Raw genomic sequence first — 24,535 nt, forward strand, 5'->3', positions numbered from 1 at the left:
ATAGACCTAAGGACTTAATTGTTCAATTTATTAAGAAGCAACACTAAGGGATACAGGGAAATACCAGTGCACTACTCCATCTGATCATTTTAATCATTATCCAATGAAGACATCTCAAAGGATAAGCAAGGAACTTAATTTTTGCATATATTCAATCTCCTGGCCTCCATTAAAAAAATACCCAACAAAATACAAAACAGCCCCTAAGAGTGCCGAGTGGATGTCTTCTTTGAAACACTGTTCACTGATGAAAACTGAGCTGAATTAACTTAAATCCATGGGTCCACCAAGAAAACGTCCATTTGATCTGAAAATAGACTTTAGAACATCTCACTGCTACTGTAATAAGACAAGCAATATTTGCTGTTTACATAACACCTTTTGATATCAGACAATATCAAAACATTTTACAAAGATATTATAATCTCGTATTACAGAAAAGGAGACTGAGGTGCAGAGGGGAAGACTCAGGTGCATAGAGCTCAGATCTCCCTTGCTCTTGCCAAGAAATCACACTACCATCTCCCCCTAAAGGGGTCAGTATTTAATTAATAGTGAAATAAATAATACTTGTTACTGTGGAAAGCAGTAAGTCCATGTAAGATGGTAAACTGCTGCCAAAGAAGTGCAGTTAACAACCCATTCACCCACCAGATACCAGCTATATAATTTTTATTTCCAGTTCTTTAGGTGACTTCATTTATCTCCTTAATATTCCCAGCACTAGAGATGGACTGAGCTACAAAAGCTGGGTGTAGATTTTGAGCCCCCAAAGGCTCAGTTAGGCTTGGATCTAGGATTTTGATTAATCCCATTATAAAGATACACAGAAAAATCAGATCCTCATCTGAACCTGGGTTTGGATTTCAACCTTTCTGCTTCCAAATTTGTGAGTGTTCTCTGATCTGACGGTTCAGTTCAGGAGTCAAGTCCAACTCTACTTTGTGGCACTTGTAGCTATTTTGTATTCAATGTGCTTTAAGAGCACAACAATCTGCTTCACATGCCAGCAGAACACTCCTGGTGAGCTAGCTCAGGTGGCTACTGGTACCAAGTAAATTACACACTAAGGGTTCGATCCTGTAAACTGATCCTCATGAATGGAAGCTTATGTCCACTCAGAACCCACTGAAGTCAGTGGACTCCACACAAATACAGGAGTCTTCCTGTGCACAACAACTTGAAGAATCAGAGCAGTACTGTGCTCATGCATGGACACTTTCCATTTCTTTCTTTCTGTCAGTCTAAAAGGAAAGATCTTCATACTGAAAGCACTTCTTTGTTTTAGCCTAAGGAAAATATCTTTGGACAAAAGCAAAAGTTGCTTCCTTTTTCTTGTTAGACATATAGTATTGAGAAGTAATTCTGATGATTATTACTAAAGAAACTTTTATAACAGGCAACATTTGTTAGAACTATCATTGACATATTTTGTATGGAATGTTCAATGAGAAAAACTCACAAAAATATAAACATTTAATGCAAAATTCTAACACATCTGTCCAGCATAGTAAAGTCAGCACTTAAATCCAATAAGCCACAGAGCCTAGAAAAATGCATTTTTGGAATCAAAACAAATATTGGTAATTTAAGAAAATACTATGAAACACACACAAAAGCTGTACAATACCATATGTTGCACAATACATCTGGTAATCAATTAAGTTTATCCACTAAATTTCTTCGGAGCCCAAAGAGGCTTAAATTCTTTACTCAGAAATTTAACAAGTAAACAGTAAGCTTTATAAACAGGATGCATTACAATTAGAAAAAAATAACCATTTGTGGTATTTTTAGCTACATAATACAAAGTAATCTTCTTAATTATATCCTGTAATGAATTTATGTCTAAGCTTAGCTTTTGATCCATGCCTTTCAGGGACTGATAGTTTGGGATGTGGTTGTTATAACTGTACAAAAGATGAATAATATCTTTAAGCCCTTTTACTTTTAAAAGTTACTGTTTATGTTGGGAAGTTTGAAATCATGCATGTTTTACGGCACCATTTGCCATTTCACACATGGTATGGATACTAACGATGTTATCTAGCTTCAGTATACAAGCAGCCTTGAAAATATTTTTTTCTCAGATCAAATTAATTCATGGTTACAACATTTAAGATACATTGGAAATCCCTAATTCAAGTGGCCGTATCACCTATAAAACCAAAATAAATGGAGTAGGATAATAGTTTTTAGGCTTGGGATACAGTGTCAACGTAGAGACTTGAGCTCTGTTAATTCAGCAAGCTTGATCTTGCTTGCCAGAGCACGCCTGTCAATATTTAGCTCCCAGGGAGCATGTCACGAGTCTTTACGAAAACTAGCTTAAATACAAAATACTACAGCAGCTGCTGTGATCCTTTTTCTAACACTGAGATTAAACTGCAGAAATTTGTTTTGAGCTTTTAAAACCAGGAAACGTGTTTTCCATACATCTACTGTAACAAGAATATGAGAAATAGCATTAAGGGATTGCAAATGCTATTATTAGGGTTTACTAAAATATAGAAAAATACCAGATATTTTACATTAACCTATTGCCAGATATTTTTACATCAGGCATGTAAATTCCACTTTGACTTCTTTCTCTCTGACATGAGAATAGAAAACAGGCAAAGTTAGAATCAGCTGCTTTGATGCCTTCCAAAAAAGTTTGTAATGCAGATGAGTCAAATAAGCCTCCAAAATGTTCTAAAATGATTAAGCTTCATGCCTATCAGCCTATGAGGAGGCCTGCATGCCAAAGCCCTGTTTGCCAATACATCAGATTTTCAGCATGTCACTTTTTCCTTTAGAACTCCTGCACGTAAGGCTCTCCAAACACCAAGAAAATGTCACCAATCTCTGTTGGGGCAGTTGGGAGAAGACTTGGAGGATCTGCCAAGAGCAAAGGTGTCCTGGTGGGAGGGTGGCACCCAGGAGCAGCTCAGCAATGCAGAAGGCGAAAGCAGTGGGAAAACACTAGTGCTTCCATGTCTTTCCCACCTGACAGACCTCTTGTGGTTCAGAGAGGAGTCCCACTGATGTGACCCACTGAGGACTTCCAGAGTTTTTCACAAGCTTCTCAGGGAGATGGGGGAGAAGATAAGGGAGAAGACACCCTCCATGATGACTTTCTTAGACACATGAAACCACTCGGCAAATCAATAAGCATGCTGCTGCACAGCATACTCTCAGAAGTGCAAAGCAGCAGCCTAGAATAACCACCAGTGAACACAGTCTCTTTGTATTCCCACTTTCAAAATGGCCTCTTTCGTAGGATTTGAGGAAGCCATTTAGTTTAACAGAGAAAGCAACTATGCGGATTCCACAATATCTTTCCCCAAGAATGTACACTCCTGACACACAAAGTTTCTCAAAGGTGGCAAAAGGAGTACCCCTTGTTAAAATACAGGCAGCACAGCACTGGGCAACTGTCCACAAATCAGTGGAAATATTGCCAGGGCTGGCTCAATCAACAGTCATGCATCTGATATGGCAGCTATAGCTAAGGGGGGCAGTCCAGGCATGAGACTTGCTGGGCTGAGCTCACCTAGGGTGACCAGACAGCAAGTGTGACAAATCAGGACAGGAGATGGGGTAATAGGCACCTATATAAGACAAAGCCCCAAATATCAGGACTGTCCCTATAAAATTGGTCACCCTAAGCTCACCACAAACAGATCATGGACTGATAATCGGCCATTTTTTCCCAGTCCAGTCAGTGATGTCTACAGGATCTTGAAGCATGTAGGCATGGCTGTTCACAACTGAACATCATGTTGTGTTTTCATCAATGCCTATGATTGTCAAATGTAAGTTAAGACTGCCTCTCCTTTTGGTAATCTCCCTTTTGGGTTTGTTAGGTGGCAAAAAGCTCCACTTCATCTGTAGACTGTCTTAATTTTGCTGAGATTGGTATGGTACTATAGAAACCAAGTAATTGCATTTCCTGATCTCTTGACACTAAACACACCTTTTCCACACACCTTTCCAGATTTGCCTTCTGTACATACCACAGTCACTTGAGAGCATGACTCAAACTCTGAAGTATCTAGTTACAGCAGGGCACCAACCTTAATGTTGTTCATCTGCTCCCTCTATGACTCAATAATGGTGGTTTAATCCTTAACAGTCAGCTCCCATGTGGATTTAAAGCCAGGTCTTTTAACAATGAGATTTATACAGTGGATGTTAATCGGGAAGACTCCGGCAATTATCTGGGAATATAGATATTGCAAATGGGTGATTAACTGGCAAACAGAATTACTACAGTAGTTTTCCTGTAGGATTTTTGTATGCATTTATTGCTTTTAAGAGGATGCTTATGCAGCTCATTTTGTACAATACTGTTTCTTGCAAGAATATACACATATTAAAATGCAGATTCCTTGGCTGACTATTGTATATTGGTTGCATTTATGCGAAAACTTGCAAGGCCAAAAAAAATGTCCCTGTGGTTGTGAAATACAGTACTGTAGTAAACATGTTTGGTGATAACTCATCGGAGATGAGGTAACGTGCAATGAAATACAAATCCAAGATCTAGTTCTCATAGAACAAATCTGCCTGTCTTTCTCCTTCTCTATTTTATGCTTGCAATGTTAGGCTTTGCTCACTATTCAAGTAGGATATTAAAAAACACAGAATGCTCGCCAGATTTAGCCAAATAAAAATGTGATCATTAGGGTGAAATCACAACAAATCACAGCTAACTAAGGCTCAGGAAATTACAAAGGTGATTCACAAGAGTGCTGGGATAGAGGGTGTTAACAAAAACAGGGGAAACACTCCCCCTCCCCCACTATTTAACTTTCTGCCCCTCCAAAATCTCAACACACTCTCTCTTTTTTTACTAAACCTCTGTAGAACTCGCTCACTCGTTGGTGCACCCTCATGTTGGTGGGTGTTGGGTAGCAGGCTTCTTTTCTTTGATGCCCCTTGCTGACAGCTGTTCTGGCTCTGGCTCCCTCTTCAAACTCAGTTCTTCAGCCAGGGCACATTCAGTCTCACCCCTTCCAAGGTATCTGTGTCCCATACAACTCTAGTCATCAACACAGTGTCTTCTACCTGTCATTCTAAGCTCTTCTGCAGTCCAACTCTCCTCTCAGTTTCCCAGGCTTAACCTCCAGAATCTCCCAACAGAATGTAGAAAACCCCAAACAAATCAAACTTAACTCCAACAACCATTGCCCATATGGGGTTGAGTTTTCAATCCTGCTGGGTTTCCCCAGCTTCCTATTCCTGTTGGAGACACAAACACAGAGGGGTATTTCCTTGGAGTCTTGCCCCTTGCTCAGGGCCTATCATCATGGCTAGGTCCTCTTCTACTGCCTCCCTACAGATCCTGTCTGGGAGTGAAGGAACTTCCACTCTTTTTTTCCTGGGCATCTCTATCCTGGGGCTCTGTCCTAGACCTTCCCCTGTACCTTTCCCTCCCTTCCTCAATGAAGAAGACCCAACTGCTCCCCAGCTGTGTCTTATAACAAATTAAGTCTGACACAACCTCCAGGTGCAGCAAGTTGGACTAACTGAGCTCTCAGATTTGTGTGAATCCTTTGTTCACCTGTATGGAGTTTACACATCCCATTACAGCCTGTCACCCTTTTCACTGAAAAAAATGTAAAATGAAGCGTCAGTTTGAAAGTAGAGTTCAGCAAAAAAATTTCACCAAAACATTTACTAAGTGAAAAATGCAGCTTTAGCAACACTGGTGTTGGTGTTGATTTAATCAAATGTTTTCAGGTGAAAACAAAACAACTTTTTTAAAAAAAGAAATATTTCAATTTATATTTCATTTTGACTTTTTGAAATGAGACTTCAATCTTTTGATTCAAAATTACTTTTTGTCTCAAAATTTCCTGTAATATTGGTTAAAAGTTACAAAATTCTTAAAATAAAAAAAAACATTTTATTCTGAGTCAAACAAAATGTTTTATTCAACCTCTAGATGATCTTTTTTTTAAAAAAAACTTTTCACTTAGCCAACCTTTTACACATTTGTTTTCAGTTGTTTTCTCAACCCAAAGAGAGATTTTTCTCTCAATATTTTAGAAATGCCAGTGAACTGAAAAATCCATTATTTGCCAAGCTCCAGTCAAAAGTTTGTCCAGATGTTTTTTCCTAGAATATATACATGATTCACAATCCCCATCATAAATCCCCAATGCTGGGTTTATTGGAGGTATTATTTTTTAAATTGTGAAATTCCTGGGCCCTGGTTTGCATGCAGGAACCCAAGGAAGGGAGCACAAAATGACTCAGTGCCTAAACTGCTCGAGCTAGCACAACTGTCCAGCTGCCTGCAGATGAGCCAGTTTCACCACTGTGTTGTTAATTCATCCTCAATCAGTGAACAGGCTAGCTCAGTGGAGGAGCCAGCTGAGCAGCTGACATTGGTTACAGAAGACGATGGGACACATTCTCAACAGTGACAATGGAGAGAAAAGACATTATCTGGTGGCCCAGCTTCCCACATCTCTCAGAAGTGCAGCTGCTGTCTGTGAGTGTGGATGGGAAAGAAGGAGAAGAGGCATCTCTGAATTATAAAATGCTTAATTCTTTATCCTTAACTCTGACTTTCCTGGATCTTCCTCATTTTTCAGTTCTTCACTTACTGAACGTATGTGGTACATGTGCTGTTCTTTTTTGCCAAAGTAACAGATGGAACTTTACAATCTTAACTCCATCCTAAAGTATCTCTGTCAGAGAATGTCCTTTAAATGGTTTTCTTTGAAGAAATGTAAGCATTCGCTGTAGATCTTTCTGATGAAAAGAGATTATTACTCTGAATACAAAGGTGATCAAAACAAACATATGATATTCAATGAAATACTAGAAATCGGTATTCAAAATTAAGTACTGCCCTGGAAAAGACCGGGACCTAATTGACCCACAGCAGGTCTGCACTCAGAGTTTTTAAATCTGCTAGCACAGCTGTACACCAGAGTTGTTTACAAATTTGGCCACATTCTTGACCTTGTTGGCGTTAAAGTTAGAAAACATTTGTGCTGTGAACAACATGTAAAGTGTATAAGCTCCATGAGAGACAATAAACTATTCTCATTAATTCTACCACAAGGTTTCATGTGGAACTCAAAGTCAGCAGAAAGGTCACCTGCAGGTCCGATAAAGTCAGCAGCAAAGGATCTTGTAATATCTACATCTGAATTCAACCACACCTAGACCTATCTCCTGGGTCAGCTCCTCTCTCTCCTTCTTACATCAAGGCTCAGTGAATTCTCAAACCCTGTCTTCTAGCACAGTTTCATCGTCACCTGACAAAGGCTTGCAACAGTGCATGGACAGCGAACACTTGCTGGCCACCTCATTAAGCTGAAACGACCACCCAAAATGCTCATCTAGGTCATCAGATCATAGCACTGACACACCAGTCCCAGCCACTTACATATGCTGATTCATAAGCAGTTCCTGCTCTCGTACCAAAAGCTTGGTTCCTCCTGTATCGAAATATCTGCATGGCTGGGTTTTTTTCTTTTTTGTTTTTAAACTGCAAGAGTGACTCCCCCTTACTTCCAAATGCAATGTACCTTACTTTCAACTGCCTACACATACTGCGCATCTGTTTAACTGCTTCCTTTTCCTTGCAGTGAATAAAATAATGAATAATAATAAAATGTATTATATTTTGTATTAACTACCACAGCATACCAGACTTTGTACCTGGTTCTAGCTCCTATTACTGCTATGGAGACTGGACAGCTAATTAGCATTCCTTAGCACCCCTAATCAGGGAGAGGCAGCCCGTGAGGCCATGGCGCACCCTGTCCCCAAAGCTTGGGCCTACTTCCCGGTAGTGAAAATCCACCTCATAGATGCTAACCCCCCCATTCTCCAATTGTACAGCAGCCCTTCACAGCTCCTCCTTTATTTTTCTCCCTCACTGTTGTCCCAGGCAATCCAACCAGTCTGTATTCAGTCTAAATCCTCCAGTCCTCACTCTATATTTGGACACAATTCCAATTGACTTAAGTGGGATACCAGGGGGAGTAAGGTGTGAAAGATTTGGCCTGAAGACTGGCATATACATATACTATGTATCGTATGAGGTGCTGAGACTTGGTGCAAAACAAAAACTTTGCGACAGGCTTGCTTTACCACAGCTTTTTACTATTTGAAATTCTTTATATTTTACTTTCACTGCCATACTAGAGTGAATGGAAAAATACTTACCGGTAAATATCAAGTGATTTTCCAAAAATAATAATCATGCATAAGACACTTGAAACAGCTATGACATGTCTGATGACCTCAAAAGTGAACTGCAATAGAAGTTTTATTTGATTTTTAAGCTTCCTGCCAGGTGGAGACAGCAGCAACAATGGCTGGGTTCAATAACTAGGGGTTCCTTTTGACAGTACAACACTGAACTGGCTCGAGTTCCAACCCAGTAATCTGGAAAAATTACACATGACCCTTGGGTGCCACTAAGAGGCAATACTTCCCCTCTCACAAGCACTGAGTCTGTGTATGGAAAAGAACACTTTTAATAAAAGAGGAATGAATCTGGCATTAAATGGGGAAAACACCACAAGCATGGCTTGAAAATACATGACCATTAGCAACCCCCTCCAACCCCGAGTATATTGGGCAGTGTTCTTTTGCTCAGTCTCTCACCTTGTGGTGTGCAAGTCCAACAACAAATGTCCTTTTAACATGCTAGTCTCCCTCCCTTCACTGCACGTGACTCACAGTTGTCATTCGTCAGCATCGACCCAGAGTTCAGAGGTGCATTCGCATGGGTTCACCTCCCACCATGGGCAGGCGGCATCAAGCAACCCTTCAACTGCTGTTGCTGTGTCATTTACTCTGCATCACTACCCGCTGCCACCTGCCACTCCATGGTCACTCATTCTCACTCTGGCCACTTTGCCAATAGCTCAGTGGTCATTCACTTCATTACCGGCTGCTCCACCGTCATTCACTCCACCACCGGCCATTCTGCCACTGGCACTCAATCATCATTCACTCTGCCTTTGGCTGCTCTGTTGCTAGCCGCTCTACCATCATTCATTCCACCACTGGCTGCTCCATCATCATTCACTCCGTCATTACCCTCTCTACAGGTATGTCTTGAGGTCCCATCGCTTAACACAGCTCTCAGTGATTTCAGCTGTTAGTGGGGGAGCCTCACTGCTAACGTAGGCTGGGCAATCTTTCACCAGAGACATTATTCCATAGAAGGCCTAATGCTTAGACTTGATTATTAATGATTTCAGCTCTAGTGATCCACAACAAAAGACTCTCAATTAAGTCTTAATCAGCTCTGTCATTACACAGTGGAGAAGGGGAGAGTCAAATGGTGTTTAGGGCCCTGAGGCAGAGCCCACACAACCAGATAGAAACACTTGTCCCCACCCTCCGTCATCTCCATTGGACTTTGGCACTCTTACAATCAGGGCATGCCAAGCACAGTTCTGCTCCCTTTAATTTACACAACAAGGATAACAACACTTTATTACCCCTGCACCCAATAACAAAGTGATTTGCAATCCAATGCCAGCCAAAAGCGATCATTTGGGCAAGGCAGCTCCATCATGCTGCAAACCTAAGCAGAGTGGGTGCATCTATGCAAACAAGGTCAGTTCCTGAAGTCTTCTCCTCCAGATCCTCACTAGAGAGCTCATTCAGACCCTACTTACAGATAGCTTTCAGCATTTTTACTAGTAAAAGAATTGATCCAAAATATTTTGAAGGATATTTTACATGTTCTTGTTTAAAAGTAAAAGTGCCTCATAATCAAAAATGTAAGAGAGAGATTAATTCTCCACTGGACCTGTCGTGCTTTCTCAGAATGTTACCCTGCTGCCATGACCAATAGCAACAGTCCCAATCCTGTTCCTGGTACTGGGAGTAGAATTAGTTTCATACATAGCCGACAACAAAGTTCACATATCTTGTACACTCATGTCTATTAACCACTATAAGCAGTTTTGAAAAAAAATAAAATAAACTCAATCATATTTTCTTTATCCATTCATTTTCCCCTCCCTTTACTTCAACAGGTGAGACTGGCAAATATTTGGAAAAATAAGGAGATTCATGCAAGAGCCAGGATAAAGTTATACAATGTCATTGTGATGCCCACACTGTTCTCTGCTTCTGAAACTTGGCAAATGTGACAACAGGAAATGTAACACATTCCATCAGAGATGCTTACATAGAACGCTTGGCGTCCGCTGGTGAGATAAAGTAACTAATGCTGAGGTATTACAAAAGATTGGCCAACATAATATAGGAAAAGAATGCTGATGTGCTTTGGGCATATGGTATAGATGTAAAAAAAACTGTATTTTCTTAGACAAGCCCTCTACATTGGATACCACTTTGTGGAAGACTGAAAAGAGGACAACAGATGATATATCAGAAAACCATTAAGAAAGATGTCACTCTCATGGAAGCAGACTTCAATGGAGCAAGAAATGTGGCACTAGACAGATGAAGGTGGAAACACTGGGTTGCCTCATGGTTCACAAGGCATGAAAATATCTAATAATAATAAAATGATAATAATTTTCTTCAATAGACTAGTTATATCCATAAATTGCTCTTGCTAACTGCAGAGTGTAAAATGTTATAACTGTGTACGCTAATCACATCAAATGCTACATTCTGTTTTATGAGGAAACCTGGTGCAACGTATTCCACAATTTTAACTGCACGCATTAACTCCCATTTCATTGATGCCATTTTGGCCCAGATTAAAACTAAATGCGTTATTGCACTGCATTGCTGGATAGAGTAGTTCATAGTCATTCTCTTTTCATACCATATATGAAAGTGTCTGAATAAAATGTATCACTTCAGCCTAATGACTCTTTAACTCTAGTCTTCATCTCTAGTAGGGAATACTATAATAATCAATATAATGTGGTACCTCAACGGATAACCGTTCATTTAAAAACAATCATTTGAAAACGAAATTTTATATAAATTTTGATGTAAACAATGAAAACTACATGGTGATCAACAGTAACATACACATTAATCTAATCATGTGTTATTAAAACAGCAATGTATGACCAACTACTGTTGTTTGCTATAACTTTAAAAAGCTATCCTGCAAAGAATAGCAATAGTTAATGCTGATTGGATAGTTTTCTAGGGGTTTGGAACAAATACATTGCTTTTAATCTGAAAACAACACAGGACGTTTCTGTCTGATAGTTGGGGGATTCAAACCAACTAACAGATAAATTTGGTGAAGAATCTCATTCTAGTCATGCCCTCCTCTCCTAATTTCCCTTTTCACTGTTTTGTCTTCTTTGCTGGTTCCTCAGGGAACTGAGTGATTGATAGCCTAATCCAATGACTGTATTACAGCTGCCTCAACTTGGACTCTTTTCCTTATCATTAGCAGTTAGCCTATGGTTAAATTCACAGCTCACTGCTTGGTACAGCCCCTGAGATTTAAGGGTCTGGCCTTTAGAAAATATTTAACATAAAACTGAAATCTTGACATACTGAGAAATCAGTTCTCTGTAAGGCTTCTTTAATTAATCCAGAGTACTGTACCATTGTTCTATACGAGATTGTGACAGGGTGAACTGCTGCTGAAACTCACAGCATTTTTTCCAATGATACAAGCCAAACTAACTTTGCTTTTAGAGTAAAGATTTTTTTTATTAATTTCAAGTTTGGCATGACTCTCTGAAACCAACAGAAGGAAGAAATATTGCCACATTTAAAAGCTTTATCCAAAGACCTGTGCTTCACTCTTAATAGATGATTAGTTTAGTCCTTCAATGGATAAATTTAATTAGTTTTAAAAAATTATTATTACAATATGCGTTATATTTATTGAATGTTTTAGTTTCTGTAAATATACTAGAAAATATTAAAAGTGGAAAGAAAAATGCTCAGTTATGTGACCTTCTCTGCAGAATAATACTTATTTTTAAAATGCCTATGGAAAGGATCTAGACCTTGATCTACGTTGTAAACCTTTGCCCTAGTTCCAGTCAGTCGATGAGCTGCAAGCTTCTATGAAAATGGCAGCTGAATCCCAGATGAAAAATTATGCATCTCATAAACTGCTATTCTGCTGAAATGTCAAGCTACGGCAGGTCTGTACCTCAAACCCAGCACTTGGCATTTTCCTTCTGTTTGCTTTGTTGCCATGAAGCAAACATGAACAGTGAGGATTTGTGTAGGGCAGGTAGCAGGCGAGCTCACTGTCAAAAATCTATTATTAGGGCTCTGATCTCTTTTGCACAGACCAGTGACGGCCATACACTGAGAGAAATCAGGCAGCAGCAAAGACATAACAGAAAAAAGAGAATTCTTTGTGAATCTGTACATAATATATGTAAATGAGACTTTAATGGCTGAGCTACGCTTAACAGAAATAACAACCCCAAATTAAAGCTCTAATATATATTTATTCTGTACTCCTGTTCTACACTGTTCTCTAAATACATTTTAATATATACTCTTTAACATGTTTCTCAATGTATATTTATGCTAACATAAGTGTGTATATATATATGTTATATATTTCCAATGACAGAGAGATTTCCATTAATGTCTATTGATCAAAATCAGTACCATGCAGTCACTGAGAAAGATGTGATTATGAAAGTGAAAGCTCTTATTTTTTTCAGATTTTCTTTTAATGGTGTGTCATTGACTTAAAATAAAAAACAGCACTTATTATACATTCAACTTTCTCCCCTTCAATTGAATTTATACATTTAAATAGATTAGAATATATGTTCCTATTAATAATGCCAATTATTTCATAGAATATGTAACACCCTGTTAAAAGACACAATTGGTGTATTGCAGTGTTTTTCATAAAAAGAGACAGCTCCACTAAATTACTTGAAAGGTAACTAAAAATTAAGTATCAATACTGAATTGTAACAATTATATGTTCTCACATCTGCTAACTGAACCTACTATAGATATGTTCCTTCCAAGGTTTCCTGATAATCAGCCACGGTTCTTATGAGAAAAAAATTACTGTAAAGGTTCAACAAAGCTATAACTTTGTCATTCTCCCTTATACTGACACACACACAAACATACATTTTAGTACATTATATTATAGTTACATAAAACAACATTACAGTAACCTTATAAAAATACTACAGTGTTCTATAGTAATGGCAATATGACTATTGTAAAATGGGTTCACAGCATTACAGTAGAACACTGACAGAATGTTTACCACAGTAACATCAAGGGGATCATATTTAGCACATTGTGTAGGGATTTAACTTTTTAACTACTTGTAACAGAAGTATTTTGCTGAAGTCCAGCACATGGTGTTACACATTTATTGTTAAGGATCTGGCATGGGGATGGAGGAGGGGGAAGAGAAAGGAAGCCAGAGAACTCAAAAGTTAATTCTTAACCCACTCCATTTTGCCTAAAACAAGTACTCTGTATTTTTATAAAAACAAAACACATCGGAATATGTAAATACCATGTGAAAACTTCTGGCAAAATTTCAGATTTTTTTTCTGTTTAAAGTTAAGTTTAAAAGGAAAAACACCTAACACCTCTAGTACCTATAAAACACACAATTTTCAAATAGCAGTCTGTAACATCTCTCTCAGAGCCAGCCATAACGATTCCTTGTGCAAATACATGTAATGAGAATTAACTTTAAAAAAATAATAATATTGCACATATACAGGAAGTACTAATAGTAAAATGCTTATTGAAGGTCTTATAAAAGCAAACTATAGTCCTGATCCTGCAAGCACACAGGATAAGCTCAATGCATGTGAGTAGTCCCAGATCTCAGCATTGTTCCCTTAACATTTAGGAGAAACTTCCCTTCTCTGAATGGGAGGCTCTAACCCATACAGTTGCACTGTATGAGGGAGTGGACAGCTACTGGGATCTCATTTAAGGAAGTGGATGAATTAGGGTTGCCAACTTTCCAACTGCAGAAAACGGAACACCCCTGCCCTGCCCCTATACTGTCTCTTCCCAAGTCCCCGCCCCTTCTCTGAGGCTCCCACCTCTGCTAACTCCATCCCCTGTCCCTCAGTCGCTCACTCTCCCCCCATCCTTGCTCATTTTCCCCAGGCTAGGCAGGGGGTTGGAGTGCAGAAGGGGGTGAGGGCTCTGGGGTGGGGCCAGAAATGAGGTGTTTGGAGTGTGGGAGAGGGCTCCAAGCTGAGGCAGGGGGATAGGATGTGGAAGGGTGTATGGGCACTGATCTGTGAGTGGGCTCTAGGGTAGGGCTAGAAATGAGGGATTAATTTCTGCGGGGGGGGGCTCCAGTCTGGGAGAGGGGTTTAGGGTGCGGGTTCTGGCTGGGGGTGCTGGCTCTGGTGTGGGGGTGGGGCTGAGGGGTTTGGAGTGTGTGGGGGAGTGTCCCTGGGAGGGAGTTTGGGTGCAGGAGGGGGTTCAAGGCTGGGACAGGGGATTGGGCTGTGGGAGGGAGTTTGGGTGTGGGAAGGGGCTCAAGGCTGGGGCAGGGGGTTGGAGTGTGGGAGGGAGCAAGGGGTGCAGGCTCTGGGATGGAGTTTGGGTGCAGGAGGGAGTTTCAACCTGGGGCAGGGGTGCAGGCTCCAGGTGGCACTTACCTTAGGCAGCTCCCAGAAGTGTCTGGCAGGTCCAGCTCCTAGGCGGAGGCGGAGGCACAGTCACGTGGCTCTGCACACTGCCCTCACCCGCAGATGCCACCCCCACAGCTCTCATTGACCACAGCTCTCAGCCAATAGGAGCTGCACGGCTGGCACTTGGGGCAGGGGCTGTGCATGGAGGCCCCATGGCCATGCCTCTGCTAGGAGCCAAAGAGAAATGCTGGCTGCTTCCAGGAGCCCCGTGGAGCCAGAGTAGGCAGGGAGCCTGCCTTAGCCCCACTGTGCCACCAACTGGACTTTTAACGGCCTGGTCACTGGTGGTGACCGGAGTCGCCCCGATCCCTTTTCAGCTGAGCGCTTCCGGTTGAAAACTGGATGGCTGGCAACCCTAGGATGAATATAATATTATTCTCTCCCTGAAGAGGTGGCACAGGAGACTATGGATATACTGTGGCCTTAGAGCTGTACTGTGGTTGCATAGCAGCAATGGTGCTTCACTGCAACCTGTGGGGGAAGGATTCTTTCCCCTTGAACTCCATAGACCTCTCCAGCATACAGCCCAGTTACTCTATGTCATCTATGAGCTGGGTTTAGGATTTGAGCTCCAAGGAGTAGTTTCCAGTGTCAAAGTAATCACATCAACAATACACTAGAATGAGAGAAACAACAATGCTTATGACGTTCAGCAATTTAAAACAGGTTAAAAAACACTTAAAACAGGAATCTATTTTCCCATTCAGCACCTGGGAAGTTAACACTGAATATAACAACTCCAATTTGAACTGTACTTTCAGAAGAACATTATTAATCTGCTGTCTCTGGAAAGAGATTTAAAAAGATGACAGAAGCACATCTCTGAGACTACCCTGTAATTCCAGGCAGTGAATTCTCTAAACAGTTGTTTTGATTGGCCTTTTTATTCCTTTTAAATAAATTAAAGGAAAATATTTTCCACACCCTAATTCTTTAATAGGAATTTAAAAATATACTTCTTTCAAATAAGATCTTTCCCACGAAAGGGTGTGTAATTACAGCCCTTCCAGATGCAGTCACTTCTGTACAAAGCAGAGAAAGGGAGAGATAGCCAAATGGGAACAGTTCATAAAAGAAGTTTCTGTAGTTTATACAATGGTCAGGGCACATCATTAATCCTCTATATAGAAAGTTCATTTCTTGGGAAAGGCTTGAAGAGGAAAAGTCAGGCCACATCTGAATAAGAGCACTGACAGACTTTACCATTCACTCTGTAATGTAGATTTTTATTAAACTTGCAAATGTATAATTTGGAGCTAATTCTATTAGAATAATGTATTCCATTCAGTAATATAAGAATAGTAAAATACACAGAATGGCATGCTGCCCACCCTTAGGACAACTTCAGTGCTAGCATAGAAAACACAGCAACTGGACATATTACCTTACACTGTACATCCCTGCTGAGGGGAAGCCCTCAATAAGAAGCACCGCAAGTCCATTTCAAACTAGACTAAACAAAGCACCACATAATCTATTGCCAGAAACAAGCATGTATTGGCAGGAAGATGACCTAGATGACCACAAGGTAGGACCTTTCCATCTCTAATATCTATGATCCAGACAGCTTCTCCACAGCTAGTGTGTACATTCCAGTACTGTGAGGATCTGCTAAAAAGACAGTAGCCACTCAAGTATTTAGCTTTTGTAAACCTTGTAAAGAAAATGGGCCATATTCACCTCTGCCTTTGACTTACATCAAAGATAAATTTTAGCCCAAAAAGATGATCTGATGTTTTTTTCTACTTCTGAAAGAGCAACAAAAATCTATACAATTGCATAGAATGTAAAAGAAAATAATATAAAGCAAGCCTATAGGCATGTAAGTGGTCTTATCTCATTTAACAGACGGGGAAACTAAAGCATGGAGAGGTCAAGTGTTTGGTTTAGGGATACACAACAGGACCTTGGTGAAGCTGCTAGGAATAGAACCCAAGACTTCTGCCTCCTAGTTTCTTGATCTAACAACTAGACATACTCCCTCTGCTCTTTATGTTCCTATTAAGACAGTTGGCTAGCTCTCTTCTGAATTATTTTAGCACTTTTATACATTTGTACATTATTAGGCCATGGTCCTGCAATTCACAGATGTATCACTATGTCTTTATATAGCCTGCTTGACTTCATTGGAGCTCTATGGCATTCCTGAATACAGTGAGTTGGACAACCTGGGACCTTAGTGATGTTATTTATAGTCCAGGGAACTTTATTTAATTGTCTACAGAGATGCACTCAAAATATACCCAAACTGACTGGGCTGAGTGCTTTTTTTCCCTTTCCTTTCCTTTCCTTTTTTTTTTTAAAGAGACTCAGGTTGGTGCTATGAGTGTAAGATTGCATCCCAAACCACCGTCTTCTATTTCTTTTGATATATGCATAGCTTGAGAAATGAAAAAAAAAACACCTTTTTATATGTATGTTTTTAAACTAAAAACCCAAACCTCTCCCAGGCTGGGATCTGTTATGATACCAAAAGTGAATTTTTCTAGCAGAATTATAAATCAAGAAAATTTAGAAATGCTGAGAAACTCTTAGGTACAGCTGAGCATTCAGCTGCTGATATAATTTACACAATATACATGTTTTAAATTTGTGACACAAAGGACACACTTTTCATAATGCTGTAATTTTATGGTTTTATTAGATTGACTTATGGTAGGAAGGAATATTCAGAAACTGCAGCTTAAATGAGAAAATGGGAATAGTTTTAGTTATATAAAATACTACTGTAATAGTTGTTTTATTAATTTTTAATGCACAGAACCCACTGTGACCTCCATTTTTCTTTTGCTGTCAACATGGCAGTCTGGAAAAATTGAAATGGGCTGACAGAAAGCCTAGTGAGTACTACAATCCTAACACTGTGTAACTGCTCTCTCTCTGCATCCTCCATTCTGCATATCAATAATATTTTAATGCCTTGTTTGACAGTCACTATGAAATAATCATTATACAATAAGCAGATTTTTTATTCTTGCACTGTAGTATAGAGGTGCCCTTCAAAACTTCAGGATGTTATTTAGTTATCCAAGGCAACAGGCAATTTACCACTGTATATGATTTGTACACATTAAAGTCAATTAAAAAACCCAACCCACTGTATTTGCCCTACTATGTTCTCAAAGTATAACATAACTGCATAAAATAAAGCATTTTTTGTCTGTCCAATTTCTTCCAAATAAATTTTTCGACCAATTCAGCAGTGCTTTACTTGAACAGTGGGATGCTATTATGTTATGTATATTTACCACTTTCTCTATCACCATGGAGACTAATCTTCATACCAGTACAGTCAAGAAGCTCACAGCATTGTCTTTGCAGGACTTTGTCACAGTGATAGCGTGCACTGCGTCAACAGATTAATACATTAGTGAGGATAGGCAATGAGTTAGAGTATAAAACTTTTTGTTGCTTGTTTTAAAATCAAAATGTGAATCATCACACTGAAATACCATATACACAAGTATAAATATTACAAAGGAACAGGATATATAATATGCATATATTTACTAAAGGTGATATATTGTTTTTATCATGGTGGAAGGAAAATAAAAGGATTTATGGTAAGTGGATTTCAGTGTGGTAGGAGAAAGGTTCAGCCTACAATACACATACTGCACTTGGAATGTTTATATTTTCCCCTTACAATGCCTTTCATTAGCCTCTGTCTAACATGTGGCCTGACAATTGTGACAGAATGAAAAATTCTAGGAAAACCATGGGTCACAAGAGAAGAGATTTTCCTCCCTCTCTAGTAACTCTATCACCGTGTTCTGTTGCAATGTTTTACCATTAAGGAAAGGGCAATACAAGAGTCTTCACACTCAATCTGTTCCATCTGTCATGACTATTAGAAACATTGACCATCAGTGAGCTTTAAGAACTCAGCACTACTGCAGACGTGATATTCTAGCTCACCACAAGGACCTCCCGATGTTTTGTCAGCCTCCAAGGAAGCATTATGGATCAAAAAGGCAACACTTACCAGACACGCCGCCATATGTGGTCTTCTTTTCTCCACCAACTGCAGGCCAAGGTGTGCAATCTGCTTTCAGTCCCATCAGTCCTGACACAGTGTTTGTGGCTGTAACACCATCTGCACCACCTGTGAAAGAAATAACATTCACTTTTTGTTAAACATCTTGTACAAGTACAAAAGAGGAAAATACAGAAACAGTAAAGTTGTTAGATATTTAGGCCAGAGCCTCATCTGAGGCCAAAGAGCACAGTGCAAATCAGGAAGAGGTGTGAAAAGGAGCGTTAAAACCAATCCTGGGTTGGCTAGCTAGTCCCCTACAAAAAGTAAGACCAGTCTGAAGGAAACTTGCATCAGTTGCAAGGGCCCTAAGGGGCTGATATGGCAGCTGAGCATAGGGATTTCTAAGACAGATCTCTCTAGTCTTTGGCCATGCTCCTTTCACTGGGTGAGACATAGGATTTGCCACACTAGCTCTACAGCTCTGGAGATCCCCCTGCATTGAGATCACGTTCTCATGACTGGTTATACTGGCTAACGGACTGTATTGTGCTAGCGGATCTGGACCTTACTCTTATTACACATTGTGAATATGGACGTTACTCACTTGTAACTTGATTTTCTTAGAGATATATGGTCCATGTGCCCAAGTCTGGAACTTCTAACAATCAGTGTCTGTTGGCCCAGACATGCACAGTAATTCATCTTATGCTCTAGACTGAGGGCCTAAGAGGAAACATGGGTCAGTGTTCCTTTAATTTCTCCTCTTATCGCAAATTCAGAAGGATTTCAAGCAGCAGGGATGGAGGGCAGGTAGTGGAATACAGATATGGACCACACAACTTGAAGAACTTCTAGTTACAGGTAAGTAAGCTCCATTTTTTCTTTGAGTGCTAGTCTCTATCTGTATTCCACATATGAGTGACAGACAAGCAGTATTCTGATTTGAAGGGTGTGTGAGGATGCTGGCGAGAAAGATGCTTGAAGTATTGCAGTTCCCACAGCTGCATCCATGGTGGAAGCTTGAACTAGCACATAATGTTTACTGAAAGTCTGAATGGAACTCCAGGTAGCCGCCCTCCATATGTCCAGCAATGGTAATTCCTGCAGTGATGCTATAGAGGCAAATTATGCTCTGGTGGAATGTGCCTTTACTCTGCCAGGTGGAGGGATCTGAGCTAATTGTAGCACACGATGATGCACCCAGTAATCCATCTGGAGATCCTCTGTGAGGATACAGCTTGTCCTCACAATTTCTCTGCTATGGTGAGAAATAGACTAGGAAACTTTCTGAGAGATTTGGTCTTCTGCAGATAAATTAATAAGGTGTGTCTGATGCAGAGAGAATGGAGCTTTCTCCCCTTAACAAAGGCATGGGGTTTCAGGAAGAAAATGGGTATGTGAACAGCTTAGTTGACATGAAATTCTGAAATAACATTGGGTAGGAATTTAGGATGCAATCGAAAAAAGGCTTTTTTCTTGTGAAAAATAGTATATGGGTTTGCCATGAGATGGCCCTGTAGTGAGCTAATGGAAAGACCTGAGTTCTTTGAAAACTGAAGGTTATCCAAAATGAGTAGGATACCTGAAGACTTATGAGATGGCTGCCTACTATAAGTCCATGTTTCCTTGTAGTTAGGTAGCAGGTTCTAGATGAGATGTTCCCACAAGACCTGATAGTTAGTGATATGGAACTGTAAGCTCATAGAAGAAAAGATCTTTTTCCGTAAAAGGCCCCACCTCTTTAAGGCCTTATCAGCTGGAGTTGTCTTGGAATGCTGTAACCTTGCTCTCTGCTGGCTGCATGTACCACCAGGCAGTTGTGTACTAGGTGGGAGAAGAGAAATTCAGCATCTTTGATGGAGATGAAGTAGTGCCTGTTGGCTCTCTTAGGCATATTGGCACATGCGGCTGAGGTGTGCCAGAGCTTACAATAGCCTTGTTAAACAGTAGCACCATCCTGCTCTGACTTGTAGGCTGCATAATATCTAAGAGCCAATGTTGGATGTCCTGAATCTCCTCGAATGGTATCTGGAGGTCTCTGGAAATGTGAAGGTACAGGGGGGATCTCCCTGGCTTGAAACACAATGAAGCCTCATAGCCTTCTCCATAAGGTGTTTTCTTAATCTAAGCTCATGAGTTTATGATGGCAATGAGTGACATATGCTGCATTTTGCAGCAATTGTCGCCTCCCCAGATGGTGGAGACAATGTTGGTGCTTGTCGTTCACAGAAAAGGAGCAGAGGGAGGAGACACAGTTCTTGAACCTTGAGACTCCGGGCACATCCCAAGCTCTTAGAACAAAAGCTATCTATACTAATTATACTAAGAACTCTAACTATGCTAATATGAACTATAAGCTATTTACATATTTATTTGCAGAGTAATAATAGTAAAAGCTGGAGAAACCCATGGATGCAGGGATTCTGGGATTCTGACTCAGGCCATGTGGCAGTAAGAAGGAACTAGGGAGGTACTGGTTTGCACTGCCCCTTATGACCTTGATTTGAAGCATGAGGTGAACTACGGTGTATATTCAGGCCAAAGGACACCATTTGCTAGAAATTCTGGACTTGGGTGCATGGCATGCATGCGCACCAATGTGTGGAGTACACATAGGTACCAGCACTCAGTGAAGAAAGTACAGTTACACAAAGAGAAATGCAGTGAAACTATTAAGTGGGCCTAACTGACTGAGTCTATTATCTGTTTAGACAAATAGTATTTTTCAGGATGGAGAATTCTGAAAACTGAAAAAATGGATGTTAAAAACCCCATAAAATTTGGTCTTACTCCAAAATGCTACATCATGGTAAATAAATTTTGGCCATATTATACATATAAAATCATGATTTTATATCTCTATATCTATATCACCAACTGCACTTTTAGATAGATAGACGTTTACAGTATTCACTTTATATGTTAATAAACATAATAGAGCAAAATTGTATAGACAACCTTTAATAGCAAGCACTATGATTACGCTAAATATTTTAAACAATCTGTTTCATATTAGCTTTTATTAATATTTGTTACTGCTTTGAGCAATAAAGCTGCAAATCAATATGATTGTATAGACATGCATTTGAGTTTGTTACCTTCCTGGGCAGCCACTGCAATATTCACAATATCAGTGACATTTGGGGTCAGCTTTGCGAAGAAAGGAATCTGAACAGCTTGTCTAACCCAGCGACAGATGTTTCGGACTAGCTCTGGATTCTGTTCAAATAGGGCAGATAAATATACGACATATTTAAAAGTAATATGATTTAAATGTACAGATATGTAACAGCAAAACTTTCTGACAATCTGCTGTACTGTGGTTTTCTGAAATTACACTTCACAATTGCATCTTGTCTCATTAGTTAACTTAGGTTAACACAGTACAAGTGAACTGAAAATCCATTACAGAAGAGTTAGATCACATAAAACAAAGAAAAAGAAATCTTTACCAAGAGACAAAGATACCATAGAATGTTCACTTGCCAATGGAATAAAATAAAACTTCAGGCAACAAGAATTTATTTAACCCATTTTTATAAAAATAATCTTTTTGCTATATTCTGTCTCATTCCACGTAAATAATCACTGTTCTATGAAATAATGCCATTCTGAACCTTCCTGCCCTTATGCATTTCAGATTTATATACACTCCATTAATTCAGAATATAGTTCAGGATGGCAAAAAGTTTAATGAAAAATCAGAATCTTGTCTTTTAAAGCTAGAAATAGAAATCTTCACGCTTTGGCTTCTTATGCTTGCCAGGCTCACTTCAGTGGTGGTAGTGTTCTTTGATTCTGGCCTATGCAATAAGTGTGGGTGGGTGGTCTTTAAATATAACATTTAGTACAAACTTTTCCCCCTGAAACTTACTGATAATGCTTTTTAATAAGTTATCCTCAAATTTGGAACTCATTTTTGACTTTGCTAATCTGATTCAGGTGTGTTAACACATTTTCAGAAAAACTAAAAGTTGCTATTACAAGATGCAGTATAAACTTGTTACCAGTGGATAGTTTAATTGCAATCCTGGCTATTGTTTACATATACTAATTCTTTATCTTCGGCACAGATCCTGAAATGTGTCATATAAGATGCGTCTCATTTGGATATTAATTGCAACAGATATCCACCATTGTCATTGCTATGAGAATATGATGTGCTTAAGACGAGGCTACATTATAAAGTTCAGTTGACTTTGAAGTTGTCAGTTTATCAAATCTTGGCCTTCTGCATAGGAAAAAATTGCCATTGTTTTTTTCATTTTGCCTTGAACAATTAAATATAAACATTAAAATAATATATACAGCACATCTACACAGCATACAATGACTTTTCATGAACAGAAAAATCATGAAACTTTAGCTCTGCAAATTCCAGCTAATAAAAATGGTGATTTACCTCGCACATGCAACTTTCATGCAATATTTATAACAGCTGCATTGGATTATGAAAGAAGTTGCATCTTTGTGAGTTTCATTTCTCAGTTATAAATCTCCAGTGAAGAAAGAGAACCTCTAGAAGGATGATGTTAATTCTTTCCCGTAGACATTCTGACAATAATGTAAAAGATGTTTGCACTATATAACTCATAATCATGGCCTAATAGCGCTTGCCATGCTACCATAAAAGTCTCACTCCAACACACTTAAGCTTTTAAACATATATCAGTCCTTTTAATTCACCTTGAACAGATCGTTACATCCATGTTTACCTCATCCTCATCCTAACCATTAATATTTGCTAGTGTGTTTCTTGTAATAAATATTCACGTCACCTTCTTTTAGTTAACCTGGGCTTTTCATAAGGTGCAAAATAAGAATAGTTACATGCTACCCGAATGTCTAGATTTAGAGGTTGGAATTTGAATTATTACTATTAGACCTCCAGCAGCAAACATCCACCCTACATGACCTGATTAATAAATCCCATTAAAATGCATCAAATACTTAGATTCCAGAATCTAAATTTCCATTAAAAAAAACAAAACCAAAAACTGCAGATTTTTGCCTATAGTACTTGGTTGTAAAGATAGCCTTCCAAATGAACTGTGCATAAATTGATACCCTCTTGTCTTTCTGAGTCTGCTGATAGCTTGAAACATTAGTTCTGTATACTCCCCATCCCTTGTTATTGGGTGAGGATGTTGAACCTAAATTCCAGTAACGACACTTTGGTGTTAGCATTAATAATTCAATTAATGGAAAATGGAAGGGGGTAGCAGCAAAGCCCATGAAGACCAGGAACTGGGAGTTATTTCAGGGAAGGAAATACTGATGGGAGAAAAGAGGAGTCATAGAAAACAGAGAAGAGAAAGAAAGATGGGGAAAGAAGAGGAACAAAGTGGAGGTATAGTGCTAGTCCTCACAGTAAGGATGTTTAATCAAGGGAGCGGAGGAGATGTGGCTTGAGTAACAGGAACAGGATGAAAAGAAAAAAATATTTTATGACAACAGGTTCTTTTTACAGCCAGACAAATGCATTTTGGGAACATTTGGAAGACAATTCATATACATTTGCCATTTTAAAATGAGATGATATTTGTCAGAAAACTAGAAGCCACAGCAGAAATTACCGCAGGAATTTCAGAAAGAAACTGTACTGTTCAATACAGTACATTAGCTAATCTTGCCTAATTACAATTACATAAAATGGCCCAAACTTTACAGTCTTCACTCAGTCCTTAATTACTTTAATGGAAGCAGTTTTGCCTGTATAAAGACAGGGTAAGGACTGAAGGATTTGGGCCACTGCAGTTACAGAAAGTGCAGAGTGTGACTCTTCTGCCAGCCAAAATCCTGAATGCAGTTACTCAGTAATGCAGTTATTCAGAAGTGCAGGACCTGTCATGCTGGATCATGCCAGTGATTCATCTAAATGCATAATCCTGTCTCTGATAACAGTCAATTTCAGATGCTTCAGAGTAAGATGCAAGACACCATGTAGGAGATCTGCTTACAAGGACCTTTCTTCCCA

The 24,535-nt window shown here is 39.4% G+C and overlaps 1 protein-coding gene and 1 long non-coding RNA gene across 4 annotated transcripts in view; one reads left to right on the plus strand and one right to left on the minus strand.

Moving 5' to 3' along the window:
* The window catches only part of LOC142047098 (uncharacterized), a 39,538-nt gene extending 28,807 nt beyond the window's left edge, over positions 1–10,731 (plus strand). Inside the window, exons 2-3 of the long non-coding RNA XR_012656248.1 lie at positions 2,799–2,953; positions 10,008–10,731. This is a non-coding gene — a long non-coding RNA (uncharacterized LOC142047098). The remainder of the gene's footprint in view (positions 1–2,798; positions 2,954–10,007) is intronic.
* DPYD (dihydropyrimidine dehydrogenase) overlaps positions 1–24,535 on the minus strand; it is a 594,472-nt gene that overhangs the window by 91,059 nt on the left and 478,878 nt on the right. For all 3 annotated transcript variants that reach the window (XM_075067810.1, XM_075067809.1, XM_075067811.1), the window contains 2 exons: positions 21,657–21,777; positions 18,565–18,684 (listed from right to left, as the gene is read on the minus strand). In XM_075067810.1, coding sequence (XP_074923911.1) covers positions 18,565–18,684; positions 21,657–21,777 — 241 coding nt within the window. The remainder of the gene's footprint in view (positions 1–18,564; positions 18,685–21,656; positions 21,778–24,535) is intronic.

Source organism: Chelonoidis abingdonii, chromosome 7, assembly GCF_003597395.2.
Source record: "Chelonoidis abingdonii isolate Lonesome George chromosome 7, CheloAbing_2.0, whole genome shotgun sequence".
Taxonomy (NCBI): Eukaryota; Metazoa; Chordata; order Testudines; family Testudinidae; genus Chelonoidis; species Chelonoidis abingdonii.